Source organism: Vidua chalybeata, chromosome 14 (assembly GCF_026979565.1).
Source record: "Vidua chalybeata isolate OUT-0048 chromosome 14, bVidCha1 merged haplotype, whole genome shotgun sequence".
Classification (NCBI taxonomy): Eukaryota; Metazoa; Chordata; class Aves; order Passeriformes; family Viduidae; genus Vidua; species Vidua chalybeata.
In genome coordinates, this window is record NC_071543.1 from 1,572,474 (window position 1) to 1,599,679 (window position 27,206).

General features: G+C 53.8%; 2 protein-coding genes across 11 annotated transcripts in view; both read left to right on the forward strand.

The window, feature by feature from the left end:
- Positions 1-911: 911 nt before the first annotated feature.
- On the forward strand, positions 912-5,210 carry LOC128795098 (uncharacterized). 9 transcript variants are annotated; one of them, XM_053955582.1, is made up of 6 exons: positions 912-1,365; positions 2,056-2,404; positions 2,769-3,226; positions 3,333-4,120; positions 4,839-4,957; positions 5,081-5,210. In XM_053955582.1, exons 1-4 carry the CDS (start codon positions 1,294-1,296, stop codon positions 3,513-3,515), a joined length of 1,062 nt encoding a protein of 353 aa, XP_053811557.1. In that variant the 5' UTR covers positions 912-1,293; the 3' UTR covers positions 3,516-4,120; positions 4,839-4,957; positions 5,081-5,210. The 9 variants fall into 9 exon arrangements, with proteins under 9 accessions (XP_053811557.1, XP_053811556.1, XP_053811555.1 ...); XM_053955581.1 differs by having other exon boundaries at positions 3,333-4,041; XM_053955580.1 differs by having other exon boundaries at positions 3,333-3,524; positions 3,851-4,957.
- A 5,558-nt stretch (positions 5,211-10,768) lies between these two features.
- The window catches only part of LOC128795126 (gamma-aminobutyric acid receptor subunit beta-4), a 74,341-nt gene continuing 57,903 nt past the window's right edge, over positions 10,769-27,206 (forward strand). The window contains exons 1-2 of one of the 2 annotated variants that reach the window (XM_053955651.1): positions 10,769-11,310; positions 15,457-15,545. In XM_053955651.1, coding sequence (XP_053811626.1) covers positions 11,231-11,310; positions 15,457-15,545 — 169 coding nt within the window. In that variant the 5' untranslated portion in view covers positions 10,769-11,230. The remainder of the gene's footprint in view (positions 11,311-15,456; positions 15,546-27,206) is intronic. The other variant, XM_053955650.1, reaches the window with a different exon arrangement.

Genomic DNA, 27,206 nt, shown 5'->3' on the forward strand with positions numbered 1-27,206 from the left:
AATCTCCTGTTCCAGCTCCAACTCACTCCCTATCACCTTCTGCAGCAGCTGGCACCAGCAAAAAGCAAATGTAACATGTTACTGAAGTGTTATGTCTCTTTATGCACTCACCTGAGGCTGGTGCTAGCTGCAGCAGGAGGTGTTGGGTGGTGGAAAATCAGATGTTTCAGCTATTGCTTCAGATTGCTCTGCCTGGAAAAAGGCAGTGGGGTGAGAGGGACAGCAGCCTGCTGCGGGGATGGCTGGGGCAGGATTCACGCTGTAAGCCTCCTCTGAACAGACTTTGGAGTATTACTCTTGGGAAAAAAAAAGTGATTTTCCTTGGGAAGCTGAGGCAAGGGCAGCCGTGGTCAGCAGTGCAGCTGGCACAGTCAGTGTGACCAGTGCCTGTCCTGGGCTCCAGCTGCTTCCCCCTGCAAGGAGCACCAGCTCCCAGGAATGCCGCCTCCCCTGCTGCTCTCAGGTGCTCTGCTGAGCCTTAATTTTTGAAGAGAGAGCAAGAGGATTAATTTTCTCAGAAAACACGGTACAAAGTGGAGATGTTCTGTGGAGAGAGAATGATTTTTTCCCCTCCATGCTCATGATAGAAAATTGTAATAGGCGTTCTTCTGATGAGTGTTGCAGTACTTATCAGGGTAAATTTAGTATTGCCTCCTATTATAAATGACAAGAAAGGTATGGCTAAAACCAAAATTTTATCCTGGCATTTCAGAAGCAGCTGTACTTAGATAAAGTATTTTTGCTCATCTTTTCAAATTGGGATAAATTAACTGCTGGGTTTGGAATTTCCTGCCAGGTCAAAGTCCTGTTACAGCACTGCTTATAGTCAGACTGGGTAAAAACCACCAAAATGGAAAGTACTGAGGTAAAAGTTTTAATTATTAAGAGTCTAGAGCTGAGAAGAGGGAAATCACAACCCATCAACAACCCTACTGCTCCCTCACCATGTGAGTGTGAGCAAAATACCTTGTTTTATGTGTCCCAGAGGAAACATGGATGGATTCCTCCTCCTGAGGACACTGTGGGATGGTGTGGGTAGGCTAAAACAGCAAAAGGGGAAGCCAGAGGGTGGCCAAAGGGATGGGGGTGTCATTTTTTGCAATGTGCTCTGTGCAGGGGCACTGTTGGTGTCAGGGGAGTGGTGTGGGGGGCTGAGCTCAGCCTCCATCCTGACCCAGTGGTGCAAATGGGCTGAAATGAGCAGGGAGAGCTGGGCAAACCTCACGTGTGGGACAGAACAGCACTGCAACACATTGCTTGGGAGTGTCTGGCAGGGGGTCCCCTCGGCTCTGGATGCAAATGCAAGGACAGATGTACAGGGAGAACTGTGGTTTTGAGAAGGATTTTGGAGACCAAAAGCATTTGGTATGGATGGAAACCACTTGCTTTCCTCATCCTTTTCCTTTTCCTTTTCCTTTTCCTTTTCCTTTTCCTTTTCCTTTTCCTTTTCCTTTTCCTTTTCCTTTTCCTTTTCCTTTTCCTTTTCCTTTTCCTTTTCCTTTTCCTTTTCCTTTTCCTTTTCCTTTTCCTTTTCCTTTTCCTTTTCCTTTTCCTTTTCCTTTTCCTTTTCCTTTTCCTTTTCCTTTTCCTTTTCCTTTTCCTTTTCCTTCTCCTCTCCTCTCCTCTCCTCTCCTCTCCTTTCGCCCTGAGCCCCCTGGGAACAGTTTATCTGGCCGTGGAAGCCTCCCGGGGATTTCTCTGAGAGCTGGTGCCATCCCCAGTGTCACCTGGAGTGGATGATCACTGCTCAGAACAGCTCCCTCAGCCCAAACCAGCGTAATCAGCTTCAAAACTTCTCTGAGGCTGTGAGGCCAGCAGCACTCTGGATGTCCCTCAGAGGTGAAGAATCACTACAGCTGCTCAAAGGAAAACTGCATTTTCCTGCAGTTCTTCTGTCTGAGCAGAGCAGCTGTCCCTGGGAGGTGACAGCCAGGAGCCTTTGCGGCTCCTTGAGTGGCCAGATGTCTTCTCTGGGTTCTCCTCTCCCTTTCCCCTGACTTCTGTCTTTCTCCTTACCCTCAGTTAGACTTTTATCTCCCTCTTGGTTCTTCACAGGTTTTTGTGGCTGTGTTTTCACTCCGAGGGCCTCTCTCCCTGCACAGGCACGGCAGCCCCGTGGCTGGAGCTGCTGCTCCCCAGCCTGGAGAGGACCTGCCCTGTGCTCCATCACTCTCGGCCTGTTGCCAGGCAACGCAGCATCACATGGCTTTCACTCCCAAACAAATTGCAGACACAGGGCATTCTTCTCCTGCTCTTCCAGAGAGGGACCTCACCTGCCGCCCTGGCAGCCCTGAGGGGTCTCCAGTGGTCACTGGTGGATGCTGGCTTTGCTGCAGCTCCTCGCTTTGCCTCCCCATCTGCCACCTTGGCACCTGGCAAGGCGCACACTGGGTTTTGTTGGAAGGTTTGTTTGGTGGTTTGTGGGGCTCCCTCCGGGCACAGCCCCACTTGGAGTGGTGGGAAACCCTGCTGTGATCCTTGTCTCCCTCAGGGAATTGTTTAACAGCTGTCCCACCCTCAGACTGCCCAGGGCTACCCAGGAATTACCCAGGAGTTTTGTTTTCACAAGTCCAAAGGCTGAAATGGCTCCAGAAGTTGAGGCACGGCCCGAGGTTGCTTGCTGTCAGCGGGCTGATGGACTGTCAGATCCATCTCAGGGGCAGGACACACGTCTCACTGTCTCCCAACCCATAATGTACAAATCGTGTTTCCTGACAGCCATATAACACTCCTGAGAGCTAATTTTGGCACAATTATCACCATTTCAGGTCATAAAAGTCACTCAGCACTCAGCCACCTGATTAGAGCTGTCAGCCAAAGCCTGCTGCAACCACTGCAGGGGTTGAGCAGCATGGAAAAGCACACATGGCTTATCCCACATGAAATGCTGAGCCAGAGAGGAGCACACATCCTGTTCCCAGGGGGAATGTGTTGCAAATGCCCTGTCACAGGCAGGAGGAGTGCTAGAGGAAGGAAGCACATCTCTCCCAAAGCAGGATGTGCCTTCAGAAAGCACATTTTGCATGTGTCCTCCTGCATTTCCACACTGGCAGCTGGACTTGGCAGTGTCCAGCTTCCATCACAGAAAAAGTTCCTGTCCTTCCATCACAGAAAGAGTTCCAGTCCTTCCATCACAGAAAGAGTTCCAGTCCTTCCATCACAGAAAGAGTTCCAGTCCTTCCATCACAGGAAGAGTTCCAGTCCTTCCATCACAGAAAGAGTTCCAGTCCTTCCATCACAGAAAGAGTTCCAGTCCTTCCATCACAGAAAGAGTTCCAGTCCTTCCATCACAGAAAGAGTGTCCAGTCCTTCCATCACAGAAAGAGTTCCAGTCCTTCCATCACAGGAAGAGTTCCAGTCCTTCCATCACAGGAAGAGTTCCAGTCCTTCCTCATAGGAAGAGTTCCAGTCCTTCCATCACAGGAAGAGTTCCAGTCCTTCCATCACAGGAAGAGTTCCAGTCCTTCCATCACAGAAAGTGTCCAGCCCTTCCATCAGAGGAAGAAGCCTGCTAGCTGCTTTAGGTGTCTGGTCAAAACTGAGAGAGACTAAATGTGGGAAGTCAGAAACCTCCCAGCTGGGAATGGAGCACTACAGTGGAGACCAGAACGTGGTTAAGGGGGTCCTGATCTGCTCCAGGGAAGGAACTGAGCAGAGCAGCTCCCTGGCACGGTGTGACACTGGAAAGGTGTAGGCTGACAGCTAAGGGGATCCTCTTGCACCCTTTGTTGGGAACTTTCAGGCTCCATTAGCTCTCTGAAATGCCTGTGCAGCAATGCACACGGCATGGGGCATAAACAAGAAGATTTAGAGATCTCTGTGTGGTCACAGAGCCATAATCTCATCACAGTTACAGGTCATGGGGAACAGGAGAGCTACTTGAGGCCTGGAGAAAAGCCAAGTCACTCCAGAGCTCAAAAAGGGCACGAAGGAGGAGCCAGGGAAGTGCAGGCCAGTCAGCCTCAGCTCCATCCCTGGAAAGGTCATGGAACAGCTCATCCTGAGTGTCATCTCCACACGTGGGGAGGAGAAGGTCTCCAGGTGCAGTCAGCATGGGTTCAGCAAGGGGAAATCATGCTCCACCAGTGTGATAGGCTTTGGGGATGGAATGACTGTGTGGGTAGGTGAGGGGAGAGCAGTGGTTCCTGTCAGCCCTGGCTTCAGCAGAGTCCTTGGCACTGTCCCACAACATCCTCCTAGTGCGGGTGGGAGGCTGAGAGATTGGACAGTGGCTGGAGAACTGGCAGAGCTCAGGGCGTTCTGGTGGTGGCCCAGAGTCCAGCTGGAGGCCTGTAACTGGTGCTGCTCCCCAGGAGTCACTGCTGGGCCCAGTCCTGTTCAGCTGAATTCAGCCATGACCTGAGGAAGGGGCATTGCCTGTGGAGGACACGCCACGAGCTTTGTCACGGGATAAACGCAGAGGAGGACTCTAGGAGATCTGGGCCTGAGCCCCTGGGGCTGAATGGAGTGCAGGTGTCCCCGGGAACCCTCTCTTGTCACCTTTGCTGTGTCCCCTCAGCGCAGGTGCTGGAGGCTGCACGGCTTTAGGCGGAGGCAGGTGGCACCTGCTCTGGGAACACATTGTCCCTGCAGCCAGCAGGGACCAGCAGCTGGGTTTCTCAGCTCCCCTTTCCTCCTGGGCACCGGTGCTGAGCCCTAGAACAGGCAAGCTGCAGGGCCAGAGGGGGAAAAAGGAGATGGAACCATCCACACCTCCATGTGGCGGTCAGGAGTGGAATTTTCTGCTTAGATCACTGCTGCTTCCAGATGTTTTTGCCGTAGCTCCATGACTCAGACCAGGAGCTTTGACTCAGAAGGGGACTCCTCTGCTGGCACAGGTGGGAAGGAGCATCCCTGGGAGTGAGAAGTGTGACACCCTCTGAAATGGGAAGGCCTAAGGGGGACATGGGCCCAGCCCTCAGAACAGATTCCATCACTAACAATAATGAGCAGGGAGGTATGGATATTCTCAGCTCAGTCAGAGAGAAAAGCAGAGATTTCTGCCAGGCTAAGCCTGGGAAAAAGTCCGGGAGGAATGTAAACAATTTATTATCTCTCTTTCTGTTCATATTGTTTATAGATACGTTCTGCCACCGTGTGCTATTCATAGTGCACCACTGGTGTGAGATGTGTTTACTCTAGGACCAATGAAGTTCTCTATAAAAGAGCAATGTACTTGTTAATAAACTTCTTCTTCATTGCCTTCTGAACTTGGAGTCATTTTCATTCCCATCCTGCCTCAACAGCGACAGGGAGGCATTTTGGGGCACTTCTTAACTCTCTGCAGGAGCTGAAGGGCCTTTTCCTTGCCTAGTGCCCTTCACACTGCCAGTCCCAACACGATCAGAAATGCCAGTCCCAAGGGGCATCACTTCTCCTCCTGAGCACCATCATGGAAATGCAAAGAGAAAATCAGCCAGGGGACCTACAGACAGACACAGATCCACAGGACTGGGGCTCTGCATCCCTCAACACGTGAGGAGAGATGGATTCACACTCCCCTGGCAGCACAGCTCTGCTGGGGATGTGTGTCAGCCCTGAGGCTGCACACCTGACTCACCTGCCTTCCCCATCACCCACCTTGGCTGTGGCTGGAGCAGGTTGTCCTTGTGCCACAGGCTCAGGACAATGTCACTGTCACCCTGCAGGCTGTCTGTGCATGGCAGGAGGAGGCTGTGGTGTTGGGAGCAGTGTTCTTTTGTTGTAGACACGAGAGCTAAACCTCAACAAGCACAGCTATCAACAAGCACAGCCAGCACAGCACTTCTGCACTCTCCTAACCAAAGGACCTTTGCTCGGCCAGACCATTTCCTGAGTGAAGGAAAGCCCAAACTAAACGTTGTCTGCAGCCTCCTAAGCTCAAAGACAGGCTGGAATGGGAGGTGGTGCATGAACCCACCTCCAAGGACAATCCTTTCTCCCTTGCCAGCACACTTTCCAAGCTCTACTTGGAGACATTTGAGCGCACAGGACATAGAGGACTGCAGGCAAGCTCTGCTCATCAATCCCTCCACTCGCAGTGCCTAAGAATGGTCAACATTTCCACGTACTCTGGACCACCTTGCAAAGTGGTGAAGGGTCTTTAACCCAGCAAAGCAGGGGAACCCCGTGGATGCACTCTGAGGCATTTCCTCAGGAATATATAACATCTAGCACATGGTGTGTCCAAGCAGAGAGGCTGCTGGGCTAACACATGAGGAGGCACTTGTGAATCAGAGGATGCAGGGTTACTAAAACAGGAGTCACAGCTGCCCGAGCAGTTGCTGGTAGCTGTCAGCCCCACCAGTCCAGGGGGCTGTGACTTGTGGTCTTTCCTTGCCAGCACCTGAGGATGTTTAGATGGCACTGGGGGGGTGATGGAGCCTTTGTCCTGTAGGATAGCTTGAGGGAAGCCTTTCCTGCAGGAACCTGGAACAGGAATTGCAAAGGCTCTTTGGTTTAGTGAGCTCAGTCCTGGATGCAGCTGCAGCAGGAGACAGAGGCTGTGTTCTACACAGGGTGGGAAAACTCTCCTCTGCCTCTGCTTGTCTCTAGTTCCACCTCATGAGGTTCACTTCATTTACTTTCAGGTTGTTTTCTACCTTCTGCACAGAAATGCCAGCTGTAAGACTGTATTTTCTCCTTTTCTGCAGGACTTCCATGAAATTTCTGGTTTTATAAAAGTTCTTTTGCTTTCTCAGCTCTTGTCCTCGTTCTGCTTTAGGAGAATAACCATCTTCTTCTGGGAATTGTTGGCTGGACAGAAGAGCCAGCTCTCCAGCTGGCTGGGAGAGGGGATGAGGGAGATTTTTCACCTTGATGGCAAGCCCTTGGGAAAAGCAGCACTTGGGGCTTGGAGTTGGCAGTGGCCTCTGGGGAAGAAGAGGGGCCAGGGTGTGGAGATTTCAGCAGGGCAGCAAATAAGAGAAGAGTGGAAATGAGTGATTTAATAGTGGAGGACAGCAAATGGCCACAAACACGATGCTCTGTGGCCTCTGCAGGGTGGTTACAGCCACAGCATGGCATCTCCAGCAGCCTCTCACAGACACTGGCAGGATCAGAATGTGAACCTCAGAAAAACCCATCACTGGGCCCCCGCTGGAGAGCAGAGAGCCCAGCAGAGGAGGGAGGCACAGCATCTGGGGCTCTGGGAGAGGCTCGAGGATGCCCATCTTCTGGAGGGCAAGGAGCAAACCGCTCAGTGAGCACGGGCTCGTTGTACTCTGCATCAGCCTTCAGGAGAGCCAGCAGAGATGGGCACTAACTCCAGAGCAGTGCTTTATCCCGGAACGTGGCTCCAGGTAGGTTGCTCAGGAGCACACAGCACCTCCTTTGGAAGCATTCCCTGCCAAGCAGGGCTTTCCAAAGTTTCCCGTTGTGGCTGAGTGGTCAGATAATTCATGTGACACGGTTTCTGCTCCCGACTTGGTGAACTTGCAAGCACAAATGTCACCATTTGTGAGCATAATTTTTCCTCTTCATGTATGCCTCTGACATTTGCTTTTCACTTACCTTTCCTGCCAGTAACTTGTAATCATGGCTGATGGGAGGGAGCAGAGCAAAGGGGGCAGAAGGGAAGGGACCAGGCAGGGCTTAATGGGGCCTCTGGTGCCAGGAGGCAAATGCTTCTCATCTCCCCAGGAGCTCCTCCCTGGTGCCCAGCAGCTTAAATCAGAATAAATGCTTCTGAAAGTCACTGCTGTCAGGAGCTCTGTGTGCTGGCAGCAGCAGAGGAGGTAATTCTGTACCTGTACAGCAGCCAGCACCTGACGGCACCAGGCAGCTCATCCTGGGCACGTGGGGACATCTTGCAGGACCAGATCTGCTGGGCTGGCTCCTCTCCTTCAGCAGAGTTGTGGAGAAACCCTATAGGTTTGGCCATCTCCCGTGGACCCCTCAGCCACAGGAGCAGGGAGCCACGAGCTCCTGGGGGTGGTGACAAAGCATGAAGTGCTTCTGACACCGGGCGTGTGGGAGCCCAGGAGCATCCTGAGGGCACAGTGCTCGGCCAGCACGGGGAGCCCAGGCACACAGCCTTGCCCTGGGCTACCATGCAGTGAAATATCACCAGCTGGGCATCCTGGGGAGGTCCCTGCAGCCTGTACTCCCTGTGGAGGCCACAGGGAGTGGCCTGCAGTGAAAGCCATGGGCAGCACGGCCCTGACTCCACAGGGGCAGGCACATCGACTGGCATGTGACAAGTGTCACTTACCTGCCTTGGTCTTTGAGAAGGCAGTGGAGATCACTGATCCCAGCTTAATTTGCCTAAGTCTGGACAAGCAGGGGTGGCCTGGGCACTAAACCAAGAGAACGTTTTCCACCAGCCTCAGCAGTAAGTGAGAAGAGCTTTTCCCCTCCCATTCTCACACAGCCTCACTGTAGATGTTAAACCTCCCCCGAGCCTTCCTTTTCCCCACAAACCCCACACATTCACTGCCCCCAGTGACATCAGGCCAGCACAGCACAGCACTCAGCTGTTCCTTCCTTTGGTGTCTGCATTGCAAGAGCCCAGTCTGGCCTGCCAGGGGGAAGCTCTTCAGAAAGGTCACTCCCCACCACGCTTTTTGGGAGAAGGAGATTGGGAGCACAGGATCTGTGGCCTGTCTCTGATGAAGAAGCCATATAGAGCCAAGCCAAGCATGAGGGAAAGGAGCATTAGGAACCCCAGAGGCAAGGATGCTCCCAGATTCACACAGAATCACAGAATGACTGGGTTGGAAGAGACCTCCAAGATCATGGAGTACAACCCAGCCCCAACACCTGAACTGAACCCTGGCACCCAGTGCCACATCCAGGCTTTGTTAAACACCCCCAGGGGTGGGGACTCCACCACCTCCCCAGGCAGCCATTCCAGAACTTTATCACTCTTTCCATGAAAAGCTTTTTCCTGATATCCAACCTGTATTTCCCTTGGTGCAGCTTGAGGCTGTGTGCTCTGGTTCTGTCAGTTCCTGGAGAAAGAGCCCAAGCCCAGCTGAGCACAGGCACCTTTCAGGAGCTGTGGAGAGTGCTGAGGTCACCCTGAGTCTCCTTTCCCCCAGGCTGAGCACCCCCAGCTCCCTCAGCCGTTCCTCACAGGGTTTGTGTTCCCAGCTCCTCTCCAGCCTCGTTGCCTCCTCTGGATGCCCTCGAGTGTCTCAAAGTCCTTCCCAAGCTGAGGGGCCAGGGCTGGACACAGCACTTGAGCTGTGCCCTCACCAGTGCTGAGCACAGGGCAAGGATGAGCTCCCTGCTCCTGCTGGCCAGATCTCCCTGCAGGGAAGGGCAGGACACTGCCCAGTGGCCACTGGACATTGCCCTGTGCCCCTTCAGAGGCATTTTGGAGCTGGTCCTGCCAGCTGCAGTGACACATCTGCTCTGCCCCTTGTCCCAGAGGGCTTTGGAGACCATCTTCTACACACAGGTGCAAACCAGGACGTACCTGCACAGAAGGGCTGCTGTGAGCTGCCAGGCAGGTGCAGAGGAGATCCCATCCAGGGTGGTGAGAGCTCAGATGTTTCCTCCTCGAGCCATGGCTTCTGCTCTGCATTCAAAGTGCTGCTGGATCTCTTCTTTCTCCTAGGGAAAAAAAAAAAAAAAAATCCTTCCTGGTAGTACATTGCTGCATGCCTGACGTAGAGTTCCTTCATTATATTATTTTTAAAGACAAAGATCAGAGGCAGGTGCACAGGAGACCGTGATGATTTCAATGGCTTTATCAGCAGGCAAAGCCCCAGCACCAGGAGCTGATCCCCAGCAGCATTTCTGGAAGTTCAGACTCCCTTTTCCCACAAACTCCATTGTATGCATAGCAACATTCTTGAGGGAGAGCTGAGCATCCCTCCTGAACTGGGTTTCCCCAGCCTGGGGGGATCTCCAGCCCCACCAGAGCCTCCAGATCTCCCCCAGTGCCCCTGGAGGAGGCCACCAGGCCACTGGGCTCTGTGGCATGGAGACATTCTGAGTAAATCACCTTCTTTTCCATCTCTGTGGCTGCAGGAGGAAGCTCAGCCTGTGCTGATGACAGTGTTTCAGGCAACCACAGCACCCATCAGCGCTCGCAGCTGAGCCACTCTTGCCCAGGCACTGCCCCCCTCTTGCCAAAATGCCATCACCTTCCCCATCATCTTCCCTGTGCCCACCTCCCCGGGGAAAAAACCCCAAAATCCACCTCAGCAAAAATGCTCATCCATCCCCTCTGCAAGCCAGCAGGGGTTAATGCTGTCAGCCATGACGTCAGGATCCCAATTTGTCCGGAGAGTCCCCCTCCCCAACCACAAACTCCCTCTCTCCTCCCCTCCTCTTGTGACTTTGCAATGAGCAGCAAAACTCCACAGGAGCTGCGGCAACAGCACTAGGGAGACATCCACCCTCCCCGCGAGAGCAGCCCTTCTGCAGACAGGGATTTATCTATTTCTACACTTGCATATATGTATTTTTTTTATTTACCGGGCTGCATTTGCTTTTCCTTTTTTTTTTTTTTTTTTTTTTTTTTAAGCTTTTTCACAAAAGCCCCAAACCACCCAAGTGACGAGCCTGAGATTTCCCTAAAATAAAATAACTGCACAGTGGGGTTGGGTGGCTTCCTCTTCCCCCCTCGGAAAATAAAGAGGAAAGGGGGAGCAAATAGGTAAAATCCAGAATAAAATCATATTGCTCGAAAACTCACACGTCCTCCCCTCTCTCTCTCTCTCTCTCTCTCTCACACACACACACATACACACACACACACACACACACGCTCTTTCTCCTCCTCCTCCTCTCTGAAGGTGGGTAGCAGGAGCCATGCAACATCTGCAGAACCGGATGGCAAAAGAGCAGGAGGAAAAATAATCCAAGTGGAGTGCTCAGGGGACACTGAGTTGGTTTTTTTTTTTCTTTTTCCCTTTTTTAAATTTTTTTTTTCCCTTCTTCTTCTTCTGCCGCGTACCTGTGAGATTCCATTTCACATTTTGCTGAGCCCATTTTGGGGCATTTTATTTTTCTTTCTCTTGGGATTTTCTCCATTGCCAGAGGATGTCTCTTGTTGAGAGGATGCTGAAAGGAAGAAGAAACGAATTCTTTGACTGGCACTGAAGGAGCGGGGGGGTATTTTTCCCCCTCATTTTTTAGGTTTTTTTCATTATTCTTTTTCTCTCGGAAATCATTAACTGGGGGGGGGTTGGTTTCTTTTTTCCCTCCCCCCCTTTTTTTGGAGGGGGATTTCAGAAGATCCATCTTTCTTTCCCCTCCCCTCCAAAGATTTTTTTTTTTCTCCTTCGTCTTTGTGGAAATGTGGACATTTCAGGCAGACAGATTGAGTGGAATTGTCTCTGCTTTAGCAGCTCTTTGTGTCGCCTGCTGTGCGCAAAGGTAAGGACTGCGATCCCAGGCTGCAGGGACAGGGGGGCTGGCACAGGGCTTGTTTGTCTTGCTTGGGGTTTTCTCCGTCGAGCTGGTTGCGGGGAAGAGGAGGGGGTTCTTTCCCCAAATCGCTTCCCCTGCCGTCCGCTATTGTTATTCCCCAGCCCGCGCCGTTCTGGGGGAGGAGGGATGCTCGCACATGAGATGTGGAGCGGACTCTGCGGACGGAGCCCACCTCGCAGAGCGTGTGTGCGTGTCCCCCTCCCCAGCGCGGGGGAAAATGGCCAAACGAAGGGGTTTGCTGGGGAACATGGTGCCCGCAGGAGCCGCCGGAGCCCCGGAGCCTGCGCTACGCAGCCGGCACAGGCTGCCTTGGCCATGCCTGAGCTGCACACGCAGCCACGCTCGCAGCCGTGCGAGCTGCGCTGTGCCACAGCCCCGGCTCTGCGGAGCTCCGGGGGCGATGCCCACGGCCGTGCCTCCGCGCGGATTCATGGCATGCAACACCTCCTCTGTGGGTGCCATCCATCCGGATCCGTCCCTGCGTGTGCGCAGCCATCCGTGCCACCCCACACCTCCCGCCCGCAGCTTCACCTGCCCTGCGGGGCACCGGGCAGAGCTGAGCATCCCCTGCCCGCTCAGGCTGCAGCTGTTCCCGGGCTATGCCCGCAGCACTCGCAGCGCTCCGGAGGGGCAGGCGCCCATCCAGCCTGGCCAAGGTGTGCGGAGCGCACCTGTTTGCTCGCTCATCCGCTGCCTTCCCGCACGGGGGTAGCGCTGCCTGCTGCTACTCCCCCTCCCTCCGTCCCTCCCTCGCACACCTGCGGGCAGGTGCGTTTGTCCCTGCGCGCTGCCGGGGGGGAGCTGTGGCATCTCCCTGCTCAGCCAGGCACGGGGAGCAGCGAGCTCCCGGCGCACACACAGGTCCTTGCGGGGCTCTGGGTGCCCGAATTTGTGTTCCTGTCGTTATAAACACACACACACAGAGGTCCTTGCAGGGCTCTGGGTGCCCAAATTTGTGTTCCTGTCATTATAAACACACACACACAGAGGTCCTTGCAGAGCTCTGGGTGCCCAGATTTGTATTCCTGTTGTTATAGACATGTACACACAGGTCCTTGCAGGGCTCTGGGTGCCCAGATTTGCCCAGATTTGTGTTCCCATCATTATTAACACGCACACACACAGTCCTTGCGGGGCTGTGGGTGCCCAGATTTGTGTTCCCATCATTATTAACACGCACACACACAGTCCTTGCGGGGCTGTGGGTGCCCAGATTTGTGTTCCCATCATTATTAACACGCACACACACAGTCCTTGCGGGGCTGTGGGTGCCCAGATTTGTGTTCCCGTCGTTATAAACACGCACAGGCGCAGGCGCGCGCCCACCTTGCCCGCACCATTCATGCGTGGTCCCGCTGTGTGGGGACACACACGCAGGCAGCACTGTCCAAGCAAATGTGTGACATCTAAAGCCCACAGCAAGCCCCTTTGCTCAGACGTGTGTCCTTGCATGTGTGTTTGTATGTCCAGCACCGATTCCCAGCCGTAGTCTGCGTGTGTGTCTGTGCACAGCTCGGAGACAAAACACTCTCCATGTGCACAAGCCTCCAGCTACTCCTACACAGCCCAGGCAGCAGCACGGGGTGCTGGTATGGAGATGTTTGGCTGCAGGGGTACGTGGCTATGCAGAGCACATGCCCACTGACACAGAATCAGGGGCACAGCACTCTGGAATTCAGATCACAGGCTGGCTGTGTGTGCTCCCGAGCGGATGCAGACCCACATTCGCCAGGAATAGCACTGGCGTGCAGCTGCTCGCCCACAGCTGGGCAAATGCACGACTTGCCTCCTCAGTGGGAGGGATGTGGCTTTTTGGATCAGAGGGAGCACTGGGAGGCAAAAGACCTTGTCCTTAATCATGATGGTTTATTCCCTCACTAGGCCACCTCACTAGGCTGGTGAGGAGGAAAGAGTCCCCATGGCCCTCTTCCCACTCTGCCCCTTTCTGCAGGGCCCCTGGCACATTGTTTACTGTCTCTACCTCGACTTCCCTCCTTATATTAATGAGGTAAACACTGATTCCTGAGTTTATGAACTGTAGGAAGCCAAGCAGAGGTGTCCAAATCCCTTGAGAACTGCACAGTGTGCATATTATGAATATGGGAATCTGTGTACCTAGGGATGGCTGTCTAGAGATGAACAAATGCTGCTGCACGCTCTCAATGCTCAGTGACAGGACAGTTTTGCATGCTGCAAAACCTCACACACCTGCAGAGAAATCCACAGGTGCAAGTGGACCTTGCAAGCCTGGGCACGGTGTTGTGAAAGTGCCCACCTGCACACACCTCTCCGGCCTTTTCGCCGCGATTAAAGCGTGCAAGGAAGAGCTGTGCCCCTCTCAGGAGCACGCTCAGGAGTGGAGCTCAGACCCCTTCCCCTGAGAGCACAAGGGCTCGTTGGTTGTGCATGCACCAGAGCTGGGTGCTGCCTCACATTTGCACATCCCTGTCCTGCTGAGAAATTCCTGCACATCCGGAGCCCTGTGAGCTGCCCGGGCTCCCAGGTGGTCCTACGTGCCTCCACCCACAGCCCTAGGGAGAGTCTGGATCACCAGACCCACAAATGCCAGCTTCTGTGTTCCTCATAAATCGTGTCTCTCATCACACGCCAGCAGAGCAAGGTCTGCACCCACTGTCACCTCCAGCCCCTGGCTGGGATGTGGTCACACACATGCACACACCTCTGGGCACGTTCTGTAGCCTCAGCCAGTGCTCCCCTGTGCCTGTGTGTCTGTGTGCACGGGCTGGGAGTCCCTACCCCGTCCGTGCAGCCAGGAGAGCACACCTGTCTGTCTGTCTGTCTGTCTGTCTGTGTGTGCAGACACAGGGACATGCCAGCGGCAGCCCCTGGCACGGGGCTGGCAGGCAGAGGCAGTGCCTGGTGCAGCTTTCCAGGTTGACTGGGATGGATGTGGGAGGCGGTGTTGACAGGGAGACATGCTGTTGTGGTGGGTGACTGCAAAGAGCAGCAGTTGTCACCGGCAGGGTCTCTATTCTCATGCAAAGCAGGGGACGCGGGTGGCACAGAGGCTGGGGATTCAGGCACAAAACCCGATACGCCCCGCAGCACCCCATAGGTCCGGTATTTTTAGCATCCCCTGCTTTCTGGTTTCCCACCTTCAGTTTTGGTTTGGCCCTTGGGCGGATTTTAGAAGGAACTCCTTTCTTGCTGTAACGGCTGGATGGGTGCTAGGGAGGGCATCTGCCCCTCTGTGTGCAGTTAAAGGGCTGCGAGGGAAAGGATTGCTGCTCTGGCACACAGAGGGGAAGATGGACTCTCCTTCCCTGCCTCTGCCTCTTGATCTGCGTTGCTAAGAAGTCACGGTGATGCTGAGTGACAGACACTGAATTTTTGCATGGCAAAGATCAGCTGTACATTGAGGCCGTAGGAGAAGAAGGAGCCTTGTTTTCTTCGATATCTTCATTGTTTCAACAGCCTGAAGAAACCCCTGGGTGCAGCGGGAGGCAGAGGCTGCTCTGGGCTGTGTGACAGGGCAGGGTGCCTGCTGGGGGCCACTCGTGTCGTGGGGACCTTGGGACGTGCCAAGTCTGTGCTGGGTGATGTAAGACCTGGAGCAAGAGCCCGGCTGGGCTGAGGAAGGGGAGTGAGACCTGCCAGGGAGGGGCTGCAGCTGCCCCACGCACAGCCTGGGGCACGGACAGGACGATTTCTGCCCCTGTGTCTGTGCACCCCTCTGTGGGCAGGGACAGGGAGGCCCCCCAGGTGTGTGGGCCAGTGGCCGGGGTGCTCATTGAGGGGTGCAGCAGCAGCAGGACCCCTGGGGTGCCTACACCAGAGGGACAGAGCTTGGGGTGCCCTGGAGTCAGGCTGAGCTGCAGAAGAGGAGCCAAAACACTGCTGAGACTTGTGAGCCACCTCCCAGGATGGCTTAGGGGCCCTGTGGGGCTTGTGGGCAGGTGGGGGGCTGGGAGCTGTGCCAAGGACAGAAGAGACGAGTGAGAGAGAACACAGAGAGGCTCTGCTCTTGGCTGAGGTGTTCTGGTGCCCTGGGGTGTGAAGGATGCTGAGGTACCTGGCCAGGACCCCTGGTGCCACACGGGATGACGAGAACTCTCTTCTTTTGTCTTTCAGCCCCTCCACTGGAAATATTTCTGTGGTGAAAGAGATCGTGGACAAACTGCTGAAGGGCTATGACGTCCGCCTCAGGCCCGACTTCGGAGGTACGGTGGGGCAGGGGCAGGGGCAGGGCTGGGGCTGTGCTGGCCCCTTGGCCACTCACACACCGCGGGCAGTGCTCCCCTCTGACACCTCCAACCCCAGCCCTCACGGCCCTACAGCCTTCTCCCTCACATTTCTGTCACCCCTCCTGCTTTTGCTTCTCCTCTCGCTCCAGCATCCCCCATCTCTGCAGACAGCTGCGCTGTCCATGCTGAGATGTTTCTGGGGATATTTTGCCCCAACAGAGACACTCAGCTTTTCCTCTGCTCCAAGCTTTCCTCCGTCATGGACAGCAAGTCATCCCTCCTCCATTTCTGCTCCAGTGCCAGATATTTTGGCTCTTTTCCCTGCAGAGGGTTGAGGTGATTGCTGGTGGGGCTGCTGGTTGGCCTGCAAAGCTGCTCCCTCAGCAACAGTGAGGTATAAAATACTCCCTGGGGAGCTGGTGGCCTGGCTGCCACTCAGTAGGAGGGGCAAGGATCTTCAATTCCTCCCTTGGCTCCTGTGAGCAACCAGGAGAACCACAAGGGCCTGGTGGGGATGAAATATGGAAAACCTCTGGGCACTGTCGTGTTCCCGGGTCCAGTTGAGGTCCATTTCTTGGAGAGGAGCAGGCACTGGAAAAGCACAGGGAGGGGGATTTGAGGGCTTCTGGACTCAGCCTGGCAAGCTTGGCTGTTTTAAGTCTTTTCTGGGCAACGCTATTTCCCCCTGGCGAGGAGATGTGAGGGGTGGGGGATGCTCAGCCCATGAGAGGACAGCTACACGTCAAGGTGTCCCTCTCCACAGGGCTGATGGGCAAGGGGCTCATGCCTGTGCTCTCAGGGGGAAGAGAGGCCAGGCACAATTATTTAGTGGCTCAAGGGAGCAGTTTTCTCCCAACAGGGCTGGCCCATAGTGCCTAGAAGCTGGGAGTGAAGGAACACCCGCGCTGATTTCAGCAGGGTTTGAAGGCACCCAGTGTACTGCCGTGCCCCACGACCAAACCCATCTCTCCTTGAAGCCTCTGGTTTCCCTGCTCCTCACCCAGACCTGCCCCATGCACTGACCACCCCGTACCCTTCAGCAGAGTCCCTTCCACCCCCACAAACACCATCCCCAGCACCTCATCCCCCCGTGGTGCAGCAGGGCTTTCAGGAGGCAGCACCGGGCGCTGCTGGGCCCTGGCCTCAGGGAGGGCTCTGGCTGGGGAGATGATGCCCATCCCTCCATAGTGCTCAGGGGCACCTGGGAGGTCAGCAGTGCACTGGGGAGACACTCTGGATGCAGCATCCTGCAGGCAAACAGGGGTTCCAAATCTTCCCTCTCTCCTCTGAACATAGGATAGGCTGGCTTTCATTTAAAGGCTCTGCCCAGCAAACACCAAATGTCCCTATTACCTGGCCAGGCCTGTGTTGTAGATGTCAGTGAACCCAGTGGGAAGAATGATGATGTCTAACTCCATTTCAGAAGGCTGAATGATTTCTTTATTATAATTATGTTATAAGACATTAATATGCTATATAAAAGAGGATACTAAATACTACATGCTACTTGCTCTGACTATCATATCTCACTAACCCACAACTCGTGCCCCTGTTCTCCAGAGCCCAGACACAGGTGGATCCATCAGGCCCAAACAATCCACCATGATCCAACCAAGCACTCACTCAGGGTAAACAATTCTCCAAACACATTCCACAAGAGAAAAACAAGGAGCAGAAACAGAAATTGTTTTCTCTTTCATTTCTCTCTGTGCACCTCAATAAAAAATCCTGAGAGAGAGAGAAATGTGCTTGCCACAGGCCTGACCACAGGAATTGGTGCAGTCACATTTTATGGCAGGGAGAGCCGTGGAGATGAGACAAAACTGGAAGAGGAGCAGGGTGTAAAGCCAGGGGGGGACTGTGATCCAGTGCAGCAGGAGGTGAGCTGGCTGTGCACAGTCGGGAGCACAGGGAGACACGGGTGGGCCCAGCAGGGTTTGTTCCCTGATTCCAGCCCCCAGGGCAGCCAGGACAGGGCCCAGCCCTTCCTGAGCGCAGGGCTCTGCTGACCCTGCCCGGTCTGTGCGGTGCTGGGGCTGGGCTGGGCAGGCACTGTGTCCTCCCGGGCTGCGGGATGGATGGGGCTGGGCAGCCCTGGCATTTCATTCCATTTCACTCTGCATTCCCAAAGTGCAAGCTGCATTTCTCCTCGCTCAAGCAAACAAATAGAATTGTGACCATAACCTCCTTCCCTGTAATTGCCTCACTGCTGCCCTTCGCCCTTTCTTGCCCTTCCCTTTGCAAGGTCCTGGTGGGGAGCGCCTCGGTGCTCGTGGTGCAGGGATGCCCAAACTATCAGCATGCCTGGCTCCCACCCCGGGACAAGCTCATCCAGGCAAACTTCCTGCAGCATTTCCAGCTGGGCTGACACAACAGTTGGGAAGCTGGAGACTGCTGGTGTTGCAAAGGCAGGGAAAGGGGTGGAAGTTTCCTCGTACCACTGCTGCACCCAGAGCTCACCAGTTCTCTGGGCTTTTGGATCAAACCCATTTCTAGGTGGAATCCAGTGGGACCATGCCAGGAGGTGTCTGACCCTGTGTGGCTCCCAGTCCATCCACAGTCCTGTTGTGGAGAGGCTGAATTCTCCCCAGTGAGTTGTGTGCAGGTGGCACAGCCACAGGACCCACAGGAGCAGCATGGAGCTGTGCCAGGGGAGGCTCAGGTTGGATATTAGGAGAAGGTTCTCTCCCCAGAGGGTGACTGGAACGTGGAATAGGCTCCCCAGGGAATGGTCATGTCCCCAGGGCTGCCTGAGCTCCAGGAGTGTTTGTACCATGCTCTCAGGCCCAGGCAGGGGCTGTTGGGGTGTCTGGACAGGGTCAGGGCTTGGACTGGATGATCCTTGTGGGTGCCCTCCTGCTCTGGGTGTGCTGTGATTCTGTGGAGAAGGCACAGTTTGGGCAAAGCCCTGGGACCTGTGTGTGTGCAGCCCTGCTGTCTCCCAGGGCCGTGTGGGACTGGACTGAGCTGCAGTTCCAGCATCCTGAGCACTGGACTGTTCTCCAGGACTGCCCTGGGCTCCACCTGGGCTGTCCTGCCACCCCCCCCCCTCTGCCTTCCAGCTGGGCAGGTGGGGTGTAAGCCCCCTGTGTGGGGGGAGGTGATCCCACCACCCCCTGTGCTCCCATCCTGGGAGCACCAGGCAGGGTGAGCTGGGAATGACCCAGGTGGCCCCTCGGAGGGGTGGCAGGTCCTGCTGGGAGCCCTGTGCCCCAAAGGGATGTCATGGAGCTGTCTCAGGGCTGGCCAAGAGTGACCAGGGGTCTGGCAGGACAGGCAGCTGCCTGCCCACGTGGAGAGGAGCGGAGCAAAGCGGCTGCCACCCAGCTGCCCATGGAGCAGGCTGAGCTGTGCCCCTAAAGCCAGAGCCTTCAGCTCTCTGTGGCTCAAGGATGAGGCACTGGGGGCAGGAAGGTCCCAGCAGCCAGTGCCCCAAAGGTGTGGGCACAGCCAGGTCCTTCCCAGACAGATTCCCACATGAGGAATGCAACCCACCAATGCAATGAACCAGTCTGGCTTCCCTTCCTCCCTCCCCTGCTCTTTCCTGCCTGCTTTCCCCGTGTTTTCCTCCTGCAGCAGAGTTGTTTCCTTCTTGCTGTCCTGCCCCCCCATCAATGGCAGTCACCCTGCCCTGTCCCCACCCTCTCAGCCCTGGGGACAGTGTCCCACCTCCACGTCCTGGGGTGCCTCCTCCATTCCCTCCTGCCTGTAGAGCAGGAGCAACTGGGATCCTTTGGATGTGAAGGCACGTGGAAGGACCTGTTCCCATGTACCACCTGCCACGGTGAGGCAGTTCTTGCCCCTCACGGTCTTTCTAAGAGAGCCCCCAGGCTCATCCCAGCACCCCCACCCTGCCCAGGATGTGGTGCTTCCACAGCTCCAAACACAACTCGTGGCTCCCCAGTCCTCTTTTTTTTTTTCATTATTTTTTTGAAAAAGAGAAAGAGAACTCCGCCTAATGCCAAAAGGAGGACAGGCCTGCTGGGGATTGCAGTTCACTTTTTAATTTTGAGATGCCTCGTTAGCTCTGGGCCGAGCTGAGTGGCTGAGAAGCATCAGCCACTCGCTCTCCTCCCTCTCCCCCACCCCCTTGGAAACCCATTAGGCCGATGAGCGGGTCAGCTCTCAGGGGTGAGCCGTGGCAATGAGTGCCATGTGCTCACCTGGGGAGCTGGGCTGAGTGGGGGACTCAAAGGGGACAGCTGGAGCCGTGTGGAGATGATGGAAAAATCTGGGAGCAACTCTGCCAGAAAGCCACCGTGGCTGGGTGGGGGCAGCCTGAGGGACAGTCCCCTCTCGTGTTTTCAGCTGCAGTCCCCGAGCCCCGGAGTGTCACCCCAAGCTGGAGAGATGTGGGACAGGGCCAGGGCTGGTACAGGAGAGGGCCTGGGACTGAGGAGACACGAGGGGGGTGATGGCAAACAAGTCCAAAGGGTCTGGCCAGGGTTGTGGCAGGGATCTGGAGCAGCCTTCAGGAGGGGTGTGCAGGGAGGAGCAAGATGCAGCCAGGCCTCCAAGAGGGAGATCTTTGTCCTGGTACTGCAAGACCAGCTACAATGCAGAGAGAGGGTTTTGGGCATCAAATCACAGGTGGGTGCCATGCAGCTGGCCCTGAGGCATGGACAGCCTGGGGGTGATTTATATAGCACACAAATGGCACCACGAGGCGAGCAGGATGCTCATGATTTAGGACTGGGTGAGCAGGGGGTGCTGCAGATAATGTCTGGGAATCATCTCAGAGCAGCACCCTGGCTCTTGTAAGTGCTCTTAGGCACTCACTTTCAGAAGCATTAGCTCCATAGGAGAAAAAAAGGGAAAAAAAAAAAAAAGAAAAAAAAGGAAAAGAAAGCAAACGAAAATCATATTGCCCCAGGGTAGAGAAGGCAGTGAAGGAATGGCAGGAAGATCCCACTTGAGCTCGGTGACTCAGCTGCTCTCTGTTGGTGCAATGTTTCCAGCCCAAAACTTTGCAAGACTTCCAAGCAGATGGCTCTTGATGGTTTTCCAGCATCATTTGCAGGTCTTGGTAGCCAAAAGCAAGGTGAGGGCACTCTCTGCTCCTTGCTGCCAGCCCTCCTGGAGTGCAGGGTTCCTGGTGTTTCTCCTGGGAGGAATGCAGGTGTCTGGAAATGCCTGGTGAAAACAGAATGACCGAGAAGCCCTCGGGATTGTACAGTAAATCCTGGGTCTTCATGCCTGTGGATCCAGCAGATTTCCCTGCTCCATTTTAAATTCTAACTTCCCTAAGAAAAATTAGCACTTAAGGGGTCTTGGGTTGAAATGAGCCAGCATCCTGCTCCTCATCTGCTTTGTGTCATGGATGAGGCTTCCCAGCTCTGGTCACCCTCATTTGGGATATCCAAACCCCTCTTTGCTGCAATATCTTGGCCTTCCTCCTTCCTGTGCCCTGCCCCTCCTGCTCTCAGCTCCTCTCTGCTCCATCACACCTCCACCCTGCTGGGCACCCAGCCCTGCTCCCACGTCCCGTTTATTCCCCAGTATTCCTTCTTCCATGGCCACTCCAGATGCAGTGGAGCTGGGGGTGAAAGCCTCAACCTTTCCCTGTGTAACAGCATCACTTGAAAGGCAGAATTGTAAAAATAAATGATTGCTGATGCATAAAGTGTTGCAGTGAAGCATCGTCGGTGGTTCAGGGCTCCAGAACTGGCAGGGCTGAGCGGCTGCTGGCACGGCTGCAGCAGCAGGGATGGGGTGTTTGTGTTATTTCCCTGGCCCACCAGCCCTGTGTGCCTGGCAAACTGCTGCTCTCAGTGGTCCTGCGCTGGAAGGAATGGGAATTTGTTGTTTTCTGTGGTCAAGGCTGGCGGTACTGTTCAAGCCTTCCCAAAAAGGTCCCTGTTTTCCACTGTGTGTCAGGTGGTGGCTTTTTCCAGGCAGATAGCTTGCTTTGGATTTTTGAAGGGGGGGGTGTGTGTGTGGAATTTTAGGAAAAATGATTCAGAAATTTCTGAGAACAAGCCAAAGTGTGCACATGCTGTTTTTTTTTCCCTGTCCTAAAACGTTGGGCGATGAAACCGGCGGCACCTGCTGCAGGGCTGGCCCCTGTGCATGGGGAGCAGGCGGGTCCCTGGCTGGCACAAGGGCTGTGTCCCCACTGCCTCTGGTGCCAGGGCAGCACCTCAGAGCAGTGATGCTGCTGCAGGAGGACCAGGGTGTGGGGCTAGAAGAGGGCAATGGGTGCTGGTCCTGGGCTGCCTGTCTGGGGGGCCACAGGAGCTGCTCTCCTGTCTTTCTAGGCTTTAGTTCTCAGCTTTTCCCTCCTCTTCTGTGACCAAAAATGTTTAAATCTCAGAGCAGCCAGATTCAATTTTCCTTTTTCTTCTGAGATGCCTTGAGCTAGCCCTTTTGGAGCAGGGAACTGAGATTTGGCAGGAAGGCTCTCGTCCCACCAGGGACAGCTCCTTCCCTGCTCGCAGGAGGACTTGCCCAGAGCTGGGCACGGGGTGAATGTGAAATGCTGCACCTCACAGAGCCTGACTCCACCAGGAAACCTCACCCTTCTGCCCCCATACCGTGGCTGGGCAGAAGAGCAGCCCTGGGTTTGAAAGCAGAGGGGTGATTATGGATCAGGCTGGGGAAAGGAGTTAATTGAGGAAGGAGAGACAGAAGCTGTCTGGAAAGTCTGTGAACCCCAGTGCCACTCAAGGCCAAAGGAAAGGTGAACACCTACTAGGGCTGTCAGTAGTCCCACTTTCCTTCCTGAATAAAGAGCATTAAGAAAAGGCCATTCTCGGTCAGTAAAACTGGCTGCAGCTGTGCAGCCCTCACTTCCTTCCCAGTTTATGTGACTTCTGGCTCCAGACCGTGGGTCACATCCTCTCTAGGGCTAATCCAGAAGGAAGATGACAACCTCCTGCTGTTGTGTCTTACTTCATTAACTGAAGTGGCAGGAAATGAAAGGTTCCCGTCCTTTTTGGGACATATGTGGATGTTAACACATTGCCACATGATGGAATTTCTATTTTTTTCACTTTGCTCTTTTTATACTAAATACATTTGTATAAAGGACTTGGAGACTGTAAAGTCAGACACAGAAGACTTCAGAAAAAGGCAGGATTGGGGTTTCTCCAGAAAAAGGCAGGATTGGTGTTTGGTCCCCTTGTGAGGGTGCATCAGGAGGCAAGGTCCAAGAGTTGCCCCCTCCTGAGAGCTCACCAAGATGCCATTTACACATGGAGCTGATTTTTCTCGTTCCCTTCACCCAGAGGGGGACAGGCTGGGGCCATGGCACTGGGGACAGCTGAGGTGGCCACAGCAGGTGATTAGGGTGGGTTGAGGTGATTGTCTGGTGCAAAGCCTGGGACTGAGCACCCAAAGTCCATCTGGGACTTGTGCTTTCCTGGCTGCTTTGTGCTCAGACCCGCTCTCCACACAGCATGAGCTGTTTCTATGACTGCTGTCAAGCACAGCAGTACAGCAGGAGCGCGTTCACACCTCTCCCCCGAGAAGCCAAAGGTATCCCCTGCTGAGGGGTGCCCAGTGAGGGTGTGATTTTCCAGGATGCTCGGCAGCACTGGAGGCAGGCACTGCCTGTTTGGAGCACAGCTCCTCTTGATTTCAGCCACAGCTGTGAGCGCTCAGCCCCAGTGCCCCGAGAGAGACACACGGAGTTCACCGAAACCCGGGAGCTCCAGGTGACTGGGGCAGGACAGAGCACACAGGCACCCTGTGACACAGCCACAAAAACACCTTCCCTTTCCTGTGGGCTGCCCCCTCACTCACTGCAGGGCAGGCAGGGACCCCACTGTCAGCGCTGCCCTCCTGCACATCCATCCTCTATCAATCAAGGAAAAGGAATGAGCAAGGATGCTGCGGACAGTTTAATTAAGAACTGGCTCCATAACATCCATTCAGCAGCGGGCATCCTTCCACCTAACCTTCATCCATTTTGTTTTCCTCATGATTTTGTTCTGAGGGCAATAATATTTTAGGATATTAGACCAGTCCCTTCCTCCAGTGTGACAGAGCTTGTGAACCTCCTGCTGCACATTGAACACCCTTGTGCATTCAAATGTGGCCACACTTATTATCCTCCTTTCGAGACAGGAATCTCTGGCACAGAGCAGTGGAGGCAGTTTTGGGAGAAGACAGCAATGGAGATGAGCTCCTGAGCCTCAGCCCAAAACTGGCCTTGGGTTTCTGAGCAAGCTGTGTGCCTGCCACAGAGCTGTGCCTGCCTTTCAGGATGTGGTGCCCAGTGAGGAACATAAAGTTTTGCTGTAATCCATTCCAGTGTACTTCCCCCGGAACTGGAGGAGGTGTTGATTCTCACGCTTATGCCCAAGCCTGTGGGGGATAAATGCACCTGGTTGCCCTTCTCCTTCCTTTTCCCCCTTGGCTGGTGCAGCCTCCCCCTGCAGCTCTGCTCAGGCCCTGGCACAGCTGCTCTTCCAGCCCATGGCAGGGCACTGGGCTGGCAAGGACCCCTCAGAGATCTCTCTTAAAACCAAGACGTCGTCATCATCATTTTAACTGCGCTTTTATTGCAGGAATTTTGCCTCCACCCTTAGTCATAGATTTTTTTACATCAAAATGCAATGCATTCGAGTTACTAATTAGCAGAATAATTCCAATACTTCTTAATTAATTAACTGACTAAAAGCAGAGTGTTGTTTGTAGCCAGATTTGCCACATCACCTGGACCCATGTTCCTCCTTGACAAACATCTACGTAACACTCCCCATTTCTGAGATTATTCCTGCCAGTAAACTTGCCTTCGAGGGACTGCCTCTGAAAGCACAATGTGAAAGGAGTGTAAAATCCATTAGTAGAAGTCCTTTTGATTACTCAAAATATATTCTCACTGCCCCGGAGCTGTTCATCAGAGCAGCTTTACATACCTGCATTGTTCAGCTCCTAAGACTCCCAGTATCCCAGTTAGGCAGAGAAGTATTTTTAATCCATGTAACACGAAATAGAAAAGCCAAGTGCTGCAGTTGTACTGCTGTGTGAAAGACACTCTGTGTGTGCATGTCACTTTTCTCACCTATGTCTGGTTCAAAGAAAAAGACTTGGAGGCTGCTACAGTGTCAGGCTGGCTGGATGTAAGAGGGTTTTTCGGTGGTACTGACAGTGTCTGGTCTGTGAAATCTGTTCTTGCAGAGAGCCCTTGCTGGAGGTTTTTATGTCTTGATATTTCATGTGAAATATCATGCAGTTGTTAAAGCGTGACCAGAAATGTGGACAAGACAAAAGATGTGTTTGAAGAAGGCACGAGGTCTTTCAGAGGGATTCACATCTCATGGGTGAGAAGGGGCAAAGTTGGGTGGTGGAGCCCTGTAGGATGAACAGAATGGTCAGTAAAGCAGGTTTTCTGGAGACCCAGGGATTGATCCTGTTCTCATGAAATGGAAGGAAGCAGAGCTCTTGTCCCTTCCCACTGGGATATGGGAGCTCTGCTGTTTGCTTTGAGCAGAGCAGGAATTTCAGGCTGGGTTGGGCAGCACTGATCACACCGTTCCTATAGGCTGTTTTTCTGGTTGTGGCATTTATCCCTGCTTCTGTGTCAAGCTAAAAACTCTTTTTTTCCCCCTCTGATCTTTCCCCCCTCCCCTTCCTGTTTCTGCTGTTCTTTGCAGTCCTGCAGGAATTGTGCTGTTAAATATTTGTGTTTGTGACAGGGGTGAGCCTCAGCCCAACCCCACCATGTCCAGAATTCCCCTCCCTAGACCTCAGGACCTCTTAGTTCAACTGTGGGATAACTCCGTGTGCAGTTCTAGTTGGAAGAGAGACTCTGCAAAATTACATCTTGTTGTTCCATATTTATTCTCCCTCAGTGGTTTCCATGTCAAACTTGCTCAGTTTACCAGTCAAAACAAGATATTTCTACCTGCCAGCTCTGCCAGCTCAGCCTGGGCTCTGGAAATCAAGCTGTGCTCTCTCTGCCCTGGACATCATCACTCACCAAAAAGGATTCTCAAGTCAGGGCTGAGCTGGATGTGATGTTGAGTGTGCACAAATAGAATTTGTTCTGAGGTGGTATTAGGGGCTCTGTGTGACAGATATCAGCAAGGCTCCTGTGCTGTGGAAATGTTGACTAACAGATCTTCCCCACCAGCTGGGGGAGGATGGGCCACCTCTGGGACCATTTTACACCTTGGGGACACCAAAAGGGGGCAGTTTTTGGGGGATGATGGTGAAAACCCACAGCAGCACCAGGAATGGCACTGGGAAGCTCTGCCTCCTGCTATTCTTGTCATTTGTGAGAACAGACCTAAGCAGCTCCTGAGCTCTGGGCCATTGCTTGGTCACCAAACTGTGACCTTTCCTTCCGCTGTGGTGTCCTGTGGAATCCCCACAGGGAACAGGCAGGTGAGCCCACTTCTTGCTGTGGAGAAATGTCATGGTACAGCCATAGGAAAGGCTCTTAATTAATGGGCATTAATCTCATTCACAAATGGTTCCCCTTCTGAAGCAGAAGGACTTTCCTCAACACCTCGTCAGAGAAAAATGGAATTTTGTAGATTTCATCATTGGAAAAATGTTAAAAAAACCACTGCATATGGTAGAAAATATATTTACTGTGTATGATCATGTCGTGGAGTAGGAAAACCGGGAAGGGTGTCCTGCACTGCTTTCAGCTTTCACTCCTGTGCTTCTGCAGCGAGTCCCCAGGGGCTGTCAGCAAGGAGGGGACACAGAGCCTTCCCTGTCCCCATGTGAGGCTCCACTCTGAGCCTGCAGAGCCATTCCAGCACTGAAAGCCATGGTGGGCTTTTATCTGTGACACAGCCCAAGAGCAGGGGAAGAAATAGGGCGAGTGCCTTGGTTCCTGGGACACTTTGTCACCCCACACTCACATTTGGGACAGTCAGCTGAGCTGGGAGAGCACCAAAGTGCCCCTTCCTCTTCCACAGCTCTGTGCTGCAGAGCTAGGATGGGCTTTCTGGCCAGCAGATCTCTCCAAACACATCCCCTCAGCTACCTGGAGTAGTTCTTACTCTTCACTCTGCGAGACAATTCCCTGCTCCCTTTAAGGAGCTTGGTGCTGGTGTCACAGCAGGTGACATCTCCAGGCCAGGGGAGCCTTGCTCCAGGGGAAGAGCCATGTCCAAGGGCTGCACTGGGCTGTTCAGTGGGTGATGCACAAAAAAGGGGATGCTCATGGCAGTGGCAAAGCTCTGGGTGTAAGATCAGAAGATGTCAGGCCAGGAGAGAAGGCTGCCCAGGTCACAGATATCACCTGGAGAAGGTCTGCAGGAAAGCTCACTCTCCTGGCCTCTGGAGAAGCATCTCAGCTTGGCAGGAAATTTTTGGAAGTGAGGGAGAGGGTAGGCTATGAGCTGAAATCTTCTTCTTATCCTCCTTTCACAGCAAAAATAGAACATTTATCACAAGTTCCCTGCATGTTTTTCTTCCCTATTGCACACTAGCTCCTTGCTAGTATTTGAAGCTCCAGAAAAAAGAAATTGATGAGTACTCAAGTTAATAATGTGTGCTTATTGTGTTGATGAATTGCTGGAGATGAATATATATGTAAAAGCTCTGCAAGATTCACTCATCCATGCATCCTGAGTGAAAGCAATTATTTTGGTGAGCAAATGGGACTTAGTTTTATGTCTTAATAAAGAGATTCTGGGCTAAAAGGCAACTTTTGTTCTGGACATTATTGCAAAT

Excerpts from the sequence above, each read along its gene's own strand:
- LOC128795098 (XM_053955578.1), top strand. The coding sequence starts at position 1,294 with ATGCAAATGCAAGGACAGATGTACAGGGAGAACTGTGGTTTTGAGAAG. Across the intron at positions 1,366-2,055 it reads TTGGAGACCAAAAGCATTTG|GTTTTTGTGGCTGTGTTTTC; the intron begins GTATGGATGGAA and ends GGTTCTTCACAG. Across the intron at positions 2,405-2,768 it reads ACACTGGGTTTTGTTGGAAG|GTCATAAAAGTCACTCAGCA; the intron begins GTTTGTTTGGTG and ends TCACCATTTCAG.